This window comes from Podarcis pityusensis (genome assembly GCF_964106645.2).
Source record: "Podarcis pityusensis genome assembly, chromosome: 9".
NCBI classification, from domain to species: domain Eukaryota; kingdom Metazoa; phylum Chordata; class Lepidosauria; order Squamata; family Lacertidae; genus Podarcis; species Podarcis pityusensis.
In genome coordinates this window covers 46668902-46684382 of record NC_138034.1, presented here as the reverse complement: position 1 = coordinate 46684382, position 15481 = coordinate 46668902, and the positions used below count along the sequence as shown (strand labels likewise).

At 38.4% G+C, this 15481-nt stretch overlaps 1 protein-coding gene across 1 annotated transcript in view; it reads left to right on the top strand.

Moving 5' to 3' along the window:
- Window positions 1–15481, top strand: part of HSPA4L (heat shock protein family A (Hsp70) member 4 like) — a 28181-nt gene that overhangs the window by 5682 nt on the left and 7018 nt on the right. The window contains exons 2-14 of the mRNA XM_081021938.1: window positions 329–386; window positions 507–647; window positions 1411–1533; window positions 3696–3795; window positions 4778–4911; window positions 6613–6857; window positions 6945–7021; window positions 7741–7892; window positions 8294–8400; window positions 9782–9915; window positions 12079–12278; window positions 14551–14652; window positions 15173–15310. Coding sequence (XP_080878064.1) covers window positions 329–386; window positions 507–647; window positions 1411–1533; window positions 3696–3795; window positions 4778–4911; window positions 6613–6857; window positions 6945–7021; window positions 7741–7892; window positions 8294–8400; window positions 9782–9915; window positions 12079–12278; window positions 14551–14652; window positions 15173–15310 — 1711 coding nt within the window. The remainder of the gene's footprint in view (window positions 1–328; window positions 387–506; window positions 648–1410; window positions 1534–3695; window positions 3796–4777; window positions 4912–6612; window positions 6858–6944; window positions 7022–7740; window positions 7893–8293; window positions 8401–9781; window positions 9916–12078; window positions 12279–14550; window positions 14653–15172; window positions 15311–15481) is intronic.

Below are 15481 nucleotides of genomic sequence, written 5' to 3'. Positions count from 1 at the left end.
TTTTAAGGATGGATGAATAAAGCAAGTTGGCTGAATTTGAATACATGTGGAGAGTGTCAAGATGATAGTTCAAGGTTCTGCTTTGCAAATTATGCTAATGGTTGAGTTTTTGAGATGCAGGTGTGAGTTCAGTCTGTTTGTGTGATTGCTATTTGTTCTAGTACCACAGTGGTTTACTTGCATGGTTTTGCTACTAAGATAACTAATGACACAACTTTAATCGTGTGTGATGGAAAGAAAATCTGATTGTTTCAGAAATAAGTCTCCCCAACTGACTGTTTATTCTTTTCTGGACTCATTTGAAAATTGAATATCTTTTATATTTCAGAGCTTGTATATCACTAGGAGCTAAAGCCCGGACTATTGGAAATGCAGCAAAGAGCCAGGTAAACGTTAAATTATTAGTACTTTAGTGAAAGCTGTTGTCATTCCAAGCAGCAGTTCTTGATTCTCATGAGAATTTATAAACATTGGAAATTAGTAATGGCAATTTTATACTTCAACAGATTATCACAAATATTAAGAATACATTGCATGGGTTCAAAAAACTGCATGGGAGAGCATTTGATGATCCTTTTATAAAAGCTGAAAGAGCCAAACTGCCCTATGAGCTTCAGAAGTTGCCTAATGGGAGTGTTGGAGTAAAGGTGAGTGTTCCAGCCCGTCTTGCAATATCTACATTTAAACTGTTAATATTTATGGTGTTTTGTGCATCCTATCAAATGATCCCTTCAGTTTGACTTGCCAGAATGTTTAATGCCAAAACAGGGCAGTGTTGATGATTTGATGAGATAGATCTGAATATTTGCAGACGGTATAATGGAGATACTGAACCTGCTCACGTAAACCTGTCTGTGCATCTTTGGAGGCACTCCTCAAATGGGAGATGAGGCAGATGGCAACTGGAAGAGGGCCTTTCTGATTGTTGTGTGTCACCTGTGGAATATTTCCCTAAGGAACCTTTCCTAATGCCTACTTTAAGATCCTCTTGGCAGCAAAGAAAGACTTATCTGTGGTTTTTGTTCTTTTGTTTTATTTATTTAAAATGTTCTGTGTGTGTGTGTGTGAACACTGTAAGTGTATATATCTGTAACACTGTAAGTCAGAATTCCCATATTGTGATTGGTTGTCGATTCCTGTGCAGTGTACATTTAGTCTCATCTGCCTAATGTACCTTCATGACATGTTAGTCACATGCATGATTTACCTTTAGGTATGCATACAAAATATCTTGAGTGGATATCTGATACGTCCATGGGGCATTTTATATTGTAGTTCAGAGGGTTATTAAATGTTATGGCAATATTTTGGAAGATTGCATTAAACATTTATTGGAAACACATTATGATAAAATGTAACACTTCTGGGGCACTGTGTGCTTTAATGGATACTGTTTTCCTTTTGTTGCAGGTACGATACTTGGATGAGGAGAGACCCTTTGCAATTGAACAGGTTACAGGCATGCTCTTGGTTAAGCTTAAAGATACGTCAGAAAGTGCACTTAAGAAACCTGTAGCAGATTGTGTAATTTCAGTAAGTTGGCATTTTATGACTTTAATATGCTTAACATCAATTGTGTTGTATTCTATTGGGGAATATCAAAATGAAACATATTGCTTAAAAGGAAACATAAATATGCTAAGATGGTTATGCTTTGCAGAATATTTACCATAATTTCTCTGAGTTTTTCCAGCTGGTAACACTTATAGAAATGTGAGCAACAGAAGTCCTTTCATTTACTGTTGTATTCAGTGCTGTAAAATCTTTTCAAAGACAGGCTTCAGGTAAAGTTGAAGGTTGACCTACTTAGTTTTACTGTGTTCTCTATGAACAAGGATGCAAGAGGGAGAGACTAGCTCGGTGGTAAGTCACATGTTGCAATCTTAGAAACCTTGGGCAGCCTGAGTAGCTAATACTTAACTTGGTAGACAGACAGATCTTGTTCACACAAAATGATACACCATGGTTTGGTTAACCAGTGTGATTTGTTTGAATATGTGAGCCCAGCCCAACAGATTAACTATGGTTTCTTTTCTGTCAACAAACCATACTGTGAAGCCATTGGGTTTTTTTCTCTTGGTTTTAGAACCATGGCTTGTTTTAACAATGATGAACCCAGCAGCCTTGCTTAAACTTTGGGGTTTTTTTAACCATTCCACTCCAGATGCTCTCTGATAAAAGGGCTCAAGGCAAGAACAGCTAGAAAACAAGTCAAGCTTTGGAGAAACAAGCTGTTGCTTGTTTGCTCATCTGCAAGATGATTCCTGAGTTGTTGAATAAATTGTGGCTTAGCATTAAGTGTTAAATGAAGCCAATATCTGACATGGTGCACGGCTGCTTCCTCTTTTCAGTGGGAAAGGAGTCCAGGTTCAGGGAGTCAAGTTAACCAGCCTTTGATATAGAAGAAGCATCAAAATGCATGGACAAGAAGTAGTTTTAGTGTGACAGATTGATAGAAGCTGTACTTTTTTGTTTAGTAAATTGGTAACCACTAGAATCAAGTATTTCATGCAGCTTTGGATAAAAAGTAAGAAATCTGAATTCAACCAGGAACCAAGCTTTTAGAATCTGACTGGATGTGTACATGATATTACCTTCCATAATATACCACTTCTGCAAATATCACTATTAGATTACAACACTCTTGTCACTTTGTGTTACATTTGACTAGAAAGAATGTAAAGGAATGTATAGGCTAACATTAAAGGCTTGATTTTGTTGTTGTTGTCAAATGAGCCTCACCAACTGGGAAAATGACCAACAACACTCCTGTAGATGTTCTCAGTGATCAAGCTGGGATGTAAGGGTTCAAGCAGTCCCTGAGCTACTCTGGACCTAATTTGTAAATTAATACAATAACCTTGAACTTGGCTTGGTAGTAATTTTCATTTTGAATCTAGATTCAGTTCGAACAGAAATATTTAAGAAACAAACTTGATTCCTTTAATAAATTTCCATGCATAGTCATAACATAACACCAGCATGAGCACCATCAAAAAGACTTCTATCCAGCACTTTGCAACCATTATTCTCTTCTCTTGTCACTCCTTCTGTGACTCACTTTCTTAAGTCCTTACTTTTTCTGCCCATTCCATGTCCCTTCTATCAAAGCCCTTCACATCCTTGTCCGTCCCTCTATATTTCTCCATTCTAATAACCTGATGCACCTCTGACTGTGTTCTTTACTCTTTAAGCTCCATTGCCCTCTGTGGTCCAAAGGACTCTTCCTTCCTCAGCTCTTTATACCTTGAACTGCTTCCCAAACACCTCAGTTAAGCTACCTTGAAATTCAAAACCCATATTTCATTAGGCTTTTGGCACACACCAAATGTCCCTATACCCTAAACCTGAGTATATGCAACTGAAATAAATGGATATTCTTTCCCTATTTACACCTATTGTCTTGTCCTTCTTTTGTCTCCCTTGTGCTGGACTATGGATAAGTTTTTCAGGATAAGGACCAGTCTTCCTGTACTTACTAATGCTGAAAACCTAAAACTGTAGTGATTTCAGCATTTCTACTTAATTGGAATGTGAATTGAACTATTTAAGTACTATGCGTTAATAGACTTATATCTGCTTAAATGGAGTATTTTTGAGTTTTACAATACAATAAGATGTTTGGAATATGCCTTGTGTGAAATTCATTAGCAAAAAAGGAATGCAGTGAAGCTAATAAAACATTTTTTCAACAGATCCCAAGTTTCTTTACTGATGCTGAAAGAAGGTCAGTAATGGCAGCTGCGCAAGTAGCAGGTTTAAACTGCCTGAGGTTAATGAATGAAACTACAGCAGGTAAACTTGTGGCTTTGATTATTACTATATAGCATACAGCTTAGTTTAGAATCAAATTTACATTGAGTGTCAAGATGTAAACCAGAGCAATTGCTGAAATGGTGCACTACATCATCACCCCCTAGGGCAGCCTGTTTACAAGTAAACCAATCTATAGTAGAGGTGGGAGGTTAAGGCAATGTATATGCAAATCCATCATAGTTTTTAATCTTACTCTGAGATGTCTCATTTAACTCCTTTCACGTTTTTAATCAAAACATTTTGAAGATGAGTGTTTAAAATGTCACTTCTTCATGATGGCTTTTAATTTGGCACTATCCAAAATGCCACTTAAATACTTACATGTACTTTTGGATAGATCTTAATACACAGAACTTTCTAAGTTGTTACAGTTACCATCATAAAGCTATTGATGACACATTCAGTCTGTTTTAATAATAGTAGCTAGACAAAATTGCTGATCATGTGTGGATTCTGGCTTCAGTGGTTACCTAGCCTTTTGATTCCAGCAGGACATTGGAATATAGGAGCCTACACTGAATCGTTTGTTCTTTCTGTCTTTGCATGTTTGAAATCAAGTGCAAAACACCATAATTGGATAATTCAGACACTGATTGTATTTAGATATAAAATGGTTTGGATCTTATCCATTGCTGTTGTTCTGCTAGCACAACAGATACCTGCTTGCACAATGAAGCTTTCCCCTCCTCTGTCCAAAGGTTTGGCAGACCCTCCAGATAAGATTTTGAGGGTATGCTGGGAGCAGGAAACAGAACTCCACACAAATAACACTGAATACAGTCCCTTTTTCTGTTAGAGAAGATAATAGATTATTCTAATGCAAGTAAAGCAGACTTCTTGGAAGAGCCTGAAGATATATACCTAATGCCTTTTTAGTTTTTTCATGATTCTATAATGTATTTCATAATAGTATTCTAATGCTACTTAAGTTTCACAAAATTTATTCTTTACTGTCTTGCAGTTGCACTGGCCTATGGAATTTATAAACAGGATCTACCAACCCCAGAGGAGAGACCAAGGAATGTGGTTTTTGTTGATATGGGACACTCTGCATACCAAATTTCTGTTTGTGCTTTTAACAAAGGAAAATTAAAGGTAAAATATTGAACTCATATGTGATTCAGAAAAGTAAAGAAGCATAGGAAATTATCACAGTTACCAGTAATTCATATCTATAATGGGCTGCTGCAAATCAGTGTCTGGTATTATGACCATTCCTTTAGATCAGGCAGTCCTTTCTGAAAGGCATATAAAGAAATATGATTTGCCTACTACTTCATCCTAACCTAGTTTTTTTGTTATTGTGGCATGACAATAACAAAAACTTCTTTTCTGAAGGAGGCTGTATAACATTTTTTCCAAAATCCTGTCCTTAGTACCAGTGCATCAGGATATAAACCATCTACTCATCCTCGTATTACTTTGTGGCAGTCAAAATATGTCCATCCCCTCTTATTCAGGTGCAAATCTTGGTTTTGAATCCTATCATACCACATTGGCAGGGGCAGGGAGGGAAAGCTATTCATGCCATAAACTTTGCCAACACTTGCTCAGACTCCAAACACTGCTGACATGTGACTCCCAACAGATTACCCACATAGGAATGCAGCCCTAGATTAAAATACTTTTACCACCCTGCTTTAGAGGCTTGGTATCTAACTTGAATGCATTTCACTCTTTATGTAGCTGAATAAGTTGTCCCTAGCTTATAAATAGTTAAGTGTATTAGTAAGCATTTTAGACATTAAAATGCTTGTATTTCCCATTAGAGTAACAAGCATCTTCAAAACTTCTTAGAAAATAAGTGAGCCAAAAGCAGTTTGAAATGTCAATATATTGGGCAAAATCCAGCATAATGCAAGTCAATTTTCACTTATGTGACAGGACTTCTCTCCTGTTCCCTCACACCCTCCTTAAATTTTAGGAATGCACAGGAGGCTACAGGGACAGGGAAAAGGTGAAGTCCCATTGCACAAACCATAAGTCCATTCCATAACCACACAGGGACACCATTTATCTCTTATTACTGCAGCTTTTTGGCAGAGGATAGTGAAGACTAAATCTTAAAGCCACAAAGAGATTCATACATGTTTGATCCAACTTTCACGAAGGCAACAGAAGCTGAAATATCAGCTATCTGTTTCTTTATCCATGGATACCAATTGTTTGGTTTAAGAGGTTTAGAAGCAAATCATAGCTTTAATCTCTGCCATCTTTGCAAAACAGTTAACATTTTTTGGACTGCTACTAAAAGATGTTTATAGTAAGCATTGCATTAAACTTACTGCACGATACTAACTTCCTGGGAGGCATAAACTTAACATGTTTGGCACCTCCTAAAATATTTATTCAACTGGGTCTTTGCTGGTCATTGAGCCCAAGCCTTTGAGAATTGTCTGGCTACTGTGGTTCTTGCTGTTTTTACTGTATATATTAGATTTTAATTGACTATTTTTATTGTATTGGTATTTACAGTCTGTATCCAATGCTGCAGCTCCAGTTGTGCAACAGACTGCTCTATAACATAACTTCCTCTCCTGTACCTTCCATCCCCACCCCACAATCAGAACCAGCTCCAGAGGGTTGGGGGGCCCTTTGGAGCAGATTTGGGGTTACATAGAGGGAACAGAGGGAATAGAAGTCACATGGTGCAAGAAGAACTTCACTCACACAGCATTTGATGCAACTCATGTGTTTTAAACTGCCCTAAAGGGTGGTGGTATGAAGGACAGTATTAAAAAGTGTTAAATAACTTACTTTCCTTACCACTATCATGCTGCATCTTTAACTTCACAGGTACTGGCTGCTACATTTGACCCATTTTTGGGTGGTAGAAACTTTGATGAGGCTTTGGTAGATTACTTCTGCGAAGAGTTCAGATCAAAGTATAAACTAAACGTGAAGGACAATCCTCGAGCACTGCTGCGTCTGTATCAGGAATGTGAAAAACTGAAGAAGCTTATGAGTGCCAATGCCTCTGATCTTCCCATGAACATAGAATGCTTCATGAATGACATTGATGTCTCTAGTAAGATGAACAGGTATTGTGTTCAGTTTTGTATAAGGCTTAAATAAAAAAGTAGTCATTTCTGTCCATAATATTTAATGGATTCCTCCCTTTTAAACAGGGCTCAGTTTGAACAGTTGTGTGCATCGCTTCTGGCCAGAGTAGAACCTCCTTTGAGAGCAGTGATGGAACAAGCAAGTAAGTGAAAATTGCTTCAGCTTATTATGAATACCTGTCTTCTTCTTGTCTTCAAGCTAAAGTTCTTGTTTGTCAGTCTGACCAGTATTTATTATTACATTATTTATTTTTAAAATTTATATACCACTAGAGTGTTCCTGGCATTGGGCAATCAGGACAGATTAGGGATTCTGCTGGGTTACTGCCCACCTTGCTGCCCAGCAGTCTCCCTACCTGAGCTGACAGCTGGTTTCAGAGGTGATGTTGAAGACCCCCAGATTTCTGGTTTTGGGGGATTTCAACATCCATGCCAATCTGACTGACTGGGGTGGCTCAGGACTTCATGGCTGCCATGACGACAATGGGGCTGTCCCAACATGTCATTGGCCCAACACATGTGAGGTGATGGGAGAGTTAGGGGCAAACATTGTGGGACAAGGTTTGTCAAAGGGATGGGAGGTTGAAGGGGTTTGGATTAGATGTAAAGGGAGGGGGTGGCAGTGTGGGGTAGGTAGGCTGGGTTGGCAAGCAATGTGAGCAGCAGTGGCAATCCCTAATAAAGAAATATTTGCTGCAGTCATGTATACAGTCATGGCGTGGAGTGCCAGTTTTAACAGCAAAAGGGACACATCGTTCCTCTCCCTAAGTACTTTTCCCCCAGGCACAGAGTTCCAGTATAAAAACTGCAGTATCTTCTCCTCTAACTATGGAAGCAAATTGTCTGCTTATGTGTCTACTAGAACTGCAGCGTGAAGATATTTACAGTATAGAAATAGTAGGTGGAGCAACTCGAATTCCAGCAGTGAAGGAGCAGATTAGTAAATTTTTCTGCAAGGAGATAAGTACCACACTTAATGCTGATGAAGCTGTTGCAAGAGGCTGTGCGTTGCAGGTATGTTTACTTAACAATATTTCATTAGTCAGCAATATTACTTAATATTTCTGGGATTGGTAATTTGACCTCAATGAGACATGCTATAATTATAGTGGGATTTGGACCAGGCCATCATAGTGAAAATTGCAAGGCACTGGTATAATGCCATATTTTAATTGTTCACACTATTTTTTTGTAGTAATTTCCATTTTGAGTATATTTTTTATTGGGGAAGAGAGTTGCCATTCTTTCTCTTCTTGTTCTTTGCATATCCTTTTTGTGCTGGTGGCTAGTGTAAACAGGTCTTCATGAAAATCATTACTTTGTGAAATTAAATGTATGTTGCTGGTCATAAAGCCAGACACAAAGCAAATATGTAATAATCACAAGACTTAGTGATATTTTATCTTTTTTCCTAGTGTGCAATTCTTTCTCCAGCATTTAAAGTCCGTGAGTTTTCCATCACAGATGTTGTTCCATACTCAATTACTCTGAGGTGGCAGTCATCTTATGAGGAGGGGACAGGGTAAGAATTTGAGCAACATTCCAAATCGATAGTGTGTCAAAGGGTCAGTAAATAGATGAGTTAGATTTGCTATTTGTAATACAGGGAAATTTCTAAAAATGTGCATTGGATGTAAGCAAAGCAGAGATACACAATCACTTTGACATAGACATTCCCATGAAGAGCTTTTCTTTCTTCCTGTTTTGCTTGATAACATGGTCTTGTGTCCTTTCATAGTAAGCTAGATAGTTAACACATGCTGGAAAACATTTGTGTGACCTATGCTATACAGATAACTAGGGATCTTTTTAACCTCCAGCTCTCTAGGGAAGGAAACTAGGACAGGAGCACATCATACAGATTCATTTGCGATGTTCACCTTGGCAAGCATTCCTCTCTCTTGTAGTGTGAGCACCTCTGAAACTCATGATGACATAAAGAGCCATCCCCTAGCTTTATTCTTATGAGATGTATTCATAGTGGGGAAGAGGAGCACGGGGAAATGCAGCCATCCTGGGCATCAGAGGTACTTGGAGCACCCCTGAAGCTTAACATCACTGGGAAGAGAGCACCCCAAGCTCTTTTCTTCTTGATTCCAAACTAAGGAGGAGAATTGGGACTTGTCCTTAACCTTGTGCTGGACTTTGGAGTTGTACCACAAGCATCTCCAAATCTCAGTATGATATCTGAGATGAGATCCTGCACCTCTTAGGTAAAGTTAGTAGTGACAACAAATTTTGGGCAGCTACCAAGGACTTTCTTATAACATCTGCTCCTCTTTCTTTCCACAAACTCTCTTAATATACAGGAGAACTGGGGAAAGGATATAGTTGAATTATAGAGTCAACATATGCAAATAAAAAAGTTTGAGTTTGAGTCAACACATGCAAATACAGTGGTGCCCCGCAAGACGAATGCCTCGCAAGACGGAAAACCCGCTAGACGAAAGGGTTTTCCGTTTTTGAGTTGCTTCGCAGGACGAATTTCCCTATGGGCTTGCTTCGCAAGACGAAAATGTCTTGCGAGTCTTGAGGTTTTTTTTTTGCTCCCCCCCCCCCTTTATCTAATCTGCTAAGCCTTTAATAGCCTTTAATAGCCTTTTAGCAGCTAATCCGCTAAGCCTTTAAGCCTTTAATAGCCGCTAAACCGCTAATAGCGCTAATCCGTTGAGCCGCTAATAGGGTTGCTTCGCAAGACGAAAAAACCGCTAGACGAAGACTCTCGCGGAACGGATTAATTTCGTCTTGCGAGGCACCACTGTAAAAATGCCTGCAAATAAAAATGCCTGCACCTCCGAAACTCATGAATGAAACTCTGAAATGTCTGATATTTTATTGTTGTTGTAACTTATATGGTGTACAAACTTTCGTATGTTGTATAAAGATTATTTTATTTTTTGTAGTGAATGTGAAGTGTTCTGCAAAAACCACGCTGCTCCATTCTCAAAAGTTATTACTTTCCACAAGAAGGAGCCTTTTGAGCTGGAAGCATTTTACACCCATCCACATGACATTCCTTATCCTGATACAAGAATAGGTAACTTGTTTCTTTACTTCTTGAGCATGGCATTACAGTATGTTCTAACTTTGAAAAAGAACCATTGCTTCAAATACTCAAATACTAGTATAACAAAATTAAGAAATGGTTAGTCTCAGAATCAGTCTTTGAATCCGCTCATGTACAGTACTTTCATTTACACTTTGTCCTTAAATATATTTAATGTTTAGCTTTTCTGCTTCAATTACTTAAGACTGTATTTCTCTCCCTTTGAATCCAGGCCTCTGTATTTAAAGAACAACGTAACAATCCTCATTCCCAGGGGAGCTTTTGATTTCGGTTTTTTTAACAGTGTCTTGCCTGTAGTGTTTTTTGAACAGTGTCTTGCCAGGCTTGCATTGCAAGTCTCTTGGAGAAATTTTCAAAACCAGTTTGATACGGCAAGAAGTACCTGCCATTTAAAAGTTAAAAGTAAAAGATTCCATGGGTTGGCTCTGAGTGAACCCAAAGTTGCTCTTGGATTCCAAGCTCAGTAGTGTTTCAACAGATAATTTAAACAACATGTACTGCAAAATTCTAGCAATACTTAGCTGAGGAATGATAGCTGCGAGTTTACAGTGGGCAGAGGGAAATAACATGAATATAGTAGTTGTCAAAAGGGACGCTGGTGGCGCTGTGGTCTAAACCACTGAGCCTCTTGGGCTTGCTGATCAGAAGGTTGGCGGATCAAATCCCCGTGACGGGGTGAGCTCCCATTGCTCAGTCCCAGCTCCTGCCAACCTAGCAGTTCGAAAGCACACCAAACAGTGCAAGTAGATAAATAGGTACCGCTCTGGCGGGAAGGTAAATGGTGTTTCCGTGCGCTGCTCTGGTTTCGGTGTTCCGTTGCTCCAGAAGCGGCTTAGTCATGCTGGCCACATGACCTGGAAAAACTGTCTGCGGACAAACACCGGCTCTCTTGGCCTGTAAAGTGAGATGAGCGCCGCAACCCCAAAGTCGTCTGCGACTGGACTTAACTGTCAGGGGTCCTTTACCTTTTTTTAATAGTTGTCAAAGCAGAGGCACAACACTGTCATTTGAAAGGCAGAAGCCACTTAAAATGCAGTTTGGCCTCCATTGACTGCTTCCATTCAGTATTAATATGTTCTGGCTTGGCTGTGTAATGCAGTGGAGTGGCACATCCTTAAGGCCATCAAGCCATGCAGCTGTTTCCCTCCTTTCTTCTAATTTTGCTGGTAGAGGTTATAATTTGCTTCTGGGCCATTTTGACTTCTCCCTGTATCTGTAAGTGTTCTGCTTCTCTGGCATATCTTCCTTGGTGTATTTCCTTTTTCCTAGCAATCGTTGAGTATTCCAGTCTGGGATGAAGCTACAATTGGGAGCTGAAACAGCTTTTCTTACCTACATGGGCTCATTGCTTTTAGATTAAACAATCATAGTGGTACCTTGATATTATTTTAAATTAAAGCTTTTCTTTTCTACAGTGTAGTTGCATAAGTTCAGAAGGTCAGTTCCTGTCAGGAGTATGTGATGACTGACTCATCTGTCTCAGGGTGCAGTAACAGACAATACTTCGTGGTCTTTTTGTATGCCTAGGCAGATCAACATTTGAGCTCTTAGGAGCTTACCAGGAAGGCAGGGACTTATGCACCTCTGTGCATGTGCCCTGAAGGCTAGGACAGGCCTCTGCATAGCTCAGGAAGTTTCCAAATGTTGATCAGTGCAGAAACAGAACCAGTACATACAGAGCCAGAACCCATTTCAAGAGCAAAAGTCCTTTAGCTTGAGTCAAATGTCACTCAATGTGTTTATAATCCCACAGTAATTTAATTAGATTGTGAGCACTGGCAAAATAGATCTTCTGGTTCGAGTTTGTAGAATATTGAAATGTTAAATAGCGCACATCACATTACAATGCACATTGCTGGTGAGTCTACTCTGTCTACTGTGCCATCTTCTTTTCAGCTGTAGATTTGTTTCAAGAGTTTATCTTGTCCTTGTTGGGGACAGAAGCAATATAGGTGCCTCTGATCAGAGGCAGCCTTCATAAAGCATCTTTATGAACAAGTTGTAATCTAGGAGTTGCTAGTTGCTAACATTAACTTTTTAAAAATGTGTAAATAAATGTAAGTAATCATGAGGGCTTAGCACAAAAAAACAAGTCTACAAGCCAATGTCCAATGTCTGCTTTGTATTGTTCAGGTCATTTTGTTATTCAGAACGTTGGACCCCAACATGATGGTGACAATTCAAAAGTGAAAGTGAAAGTTCGAGTTAATGTCCATGGAATCTTCAGTGTGGCTAATGCATCTGTGATAGAGAAGCAACATGCAGAAGGTGATCCAAGCGATATTGCTATGGACACAGAATTGCCTTGCAAGAATCCAAGCAAAGAGGAGCTGGTATGTTAAACTATGAAATCCTCTCACAACTACAAGTAGAACTTAATTTTTACTAAAACTTTATTTTTTAATGATGTACTGAAAAATCTATTTGCTTAAGTATCCCCTTAGCTTTTAGTAATATTTAAAAGTTATGTAAGTTCCTGTCCCCTTGAAGTTTTCTTTGTCCACCATTAACTCCGTTTCCGACTTCTCCTGATCCTTTTCTGGTATCCATACTTGCTCATAAAGCTGCAGTTTGTAATTGTCATTGTAGGCAGTTCACCTGCACTAATACAAGCTGCTTTCAGTAGCTCTATTTTTTATTTTCCTTTTACCAAAATACATGATTCCTCTAATAAAGCAGGAGTGAAAATACACACACACACACACACACACACACACACACAAACAAACACACACAAACACACATATGCATATATAAGCTCGATAACCCAGCTGTGCACACTAATACTCACTTTGGATTAAACTTCAGTTTCCGCAAATAGATTCCCATTTATAAATTTTTGCAGTGCCTCCTTGGCTTGCAATGTTTAAAATTTCATTCTGGAAGTTTTTAAACATTTTACTAAAACAAATTCTTACTGAAGGTGAGCAGTCGATGCTTGTGTTTGTCTGTCTTTGAGGCATACAAGTAACCTGAATATCTGCTAAACCTAGTTTTTAAAATTTTAAATGTCCTGAATACTAAGTAGAAAAATGCTTTTCTCAATAAAAAGTAACCATTTTTAATGTCTAAGTCTTGTTTTCTGTGGTGTACCAACTAATTATCTTCTGTTTCTACTATGATGCATATCAGCAATTAGCTTTCATAATTGAGGATGACTTCCTTGACTCTGAGGATGAGGTTTGTTTATATACGTAGCATTCAGTTTGCTTTAAGATAGCAAAGATACTTTCCCCTCAGTTTGTTCCTTTTCTGAGAAAAGTGGGACATAAATGAAAGAAATCTTTTCAGAAAAGGAAGTTCTTAAGTACTTGGCAATAGCTATGCATTTCGGAATTAAAATACTACCAGTCTTGGTTTTAATATTGTGATATTTACATCTTAATATTCTATAAGATAATTCAATATCTTTAGCAAAAATTACTTCTCATCTAGTGGTTGGTTAACTGCTTCAAAACTAATTATTAAATGAAGCATGCTATTGGTGCCAGTGTAGACACTCAAAACTAGTAAACGGTATAAAAATACTTGCCTAAATTTCTTATTTACTGAAATCTCATATACAGGATGAATGCTCTGCTATCCCTGAGTTCTTATGCTTCTGTATCCCTCTGTGACTCCTTGTTGTATTAGTTTGCTAGGTTTGGGGCCTATACCGTAGGTTCTTTCCACCATCTGTTTCTTGCCGTACTCCTGCTTACCACTATAGCTGAGTTTAAATCTTCCCATTTTTCTACTCAGCTTTTTATTTTTGTAAGCTAGAGGAAGTCCCTAGTTGCAATGCTGTTTTTTTCTATATTATATTTTTGGGCTTCTTTGATATATTGTGACAGTGTATGTCAAAAAAATCAGATTACTTCTAAACTGTCACTAATGTTGTATTTATAAGATAGATAGGCATTTGGCAGAGCAGTTTAAACCTCTTTACACTGGCCTTGGAGAGGAGAAAGAAGTTGGATTGGGTGAAGGTGCCAAATGGCCAGGCAGAAACCAGCAGAAAGCCCTGAAATGGGAGGGGACTGAGTTGGCCTAGGATTCATTGGTTTCCAGGCTGGTTCCACTCCTGTCACGTGGCTGCATCAGGCTCAATCCAGACCAGATTGCCTCATCATCTCAAGATTTATACAGAGATCCACCTGTCCCCTTCTTCTGTCACATCCAGCAATGCGGATGCAGTGGTGGCCCTGCTAGTTAGTGTGTTAAACCCCACTGAGCAACGACCAGAATCTAATAGAATATGAAAGGATTCAGGACCCATAGTTCTGAAAAGTTTTGTCTTCATTTGGGGTTAATCAACTCCATCCTCTTGTCGTCTTTCATTTGTTTTCCAGTATTGTGGGAGTAATCTAATTGCCACCATTTAGAATTTCATGATCTAGAATATGTTTTCCTTGCCTTTATCATGTTGAAGGAAACAAGGCTTGAGAAGCCTTAAACATTATGCTAAGAGTAACAGTTATGTGCTTCAAGTAAACAAGCACTAGTTAAGTAAAGTGCTTTTTTTACTGATACATCTTGTCTGATTGCACAAAGCTGCTATGTAGATGACTAGAGTACACCTTCCTGTAAAGTTTAGTGTGGAGGTAAAACTTTTCTTTTTTATAGGCTAAAATGCAGGTTGATCAAGATGATGGCAATCACAAGAACCAACATGAGCAGCATAATCAAGGCGATGAGGAAGTTGATCATATAAGCTGTGAAGGAAAGGTCAGTATGAAATAGCAAAGATAAGTTTGAGGACCTCAAATCTTAGAATAGGAATGGCTCTTGTCCAAAACTGCTAAGAAGTTGATGGGGAAATACCCTTGTACTATTGTGTGATCAGTCCGCAATAACTTACTTAAATATAGCCATGAGTTTTGCTATCTAGGCATTAAACACTCATTCATGCGCTAATGGGCTTCAAGTGCATCCTGTGACACAGAGAATTAAGATAGCCTTACACACCCTCAGTAGAAACTGATGCAGTAGCTCTTCTTTGGTTGTTAATCTAAAGCGCTTCTAAGAGGATTTTCTATTTAAGCATTGCTTGAACTAGCTTCCTTGCTTGACTTAAGTGTCATCCAAAAAATCCTGCAGCATCCGCAGATGCTAAACAGTAATATTATCCTTCTGTGGATCTTTCATCTTAAAATTGTATTTCGTCAAATCTTTATATGACACATTTTTGTACACTGGGTTCAAATATTCTGAATGTTGACATATATTTCAATGTGTAATTCTGCAGACTGCTTCAGGAGACAAGATTGACACAGCTCAGTCTGGCAAAACTAAAGCAAAGATCAAGAGTATTGATCTACCTATCCAGGTTAACCTATACAGACAGGTGGGACAGGACGTTATTAACTGCTACATTGAAAATGAGGTAAGGATACAGAGTTATTCCATGTCTGTACAGCAGATGTCTCAATTCTAGATTAAATAAAATAATTAGAAGAAACTGAGTTATAATAGTAAATCTATTACAGTTAAGTGATGGAATATTGTTTTTTTATTATTATTCATAAGTTTACCAAGTTTAGAGTACATGACACTG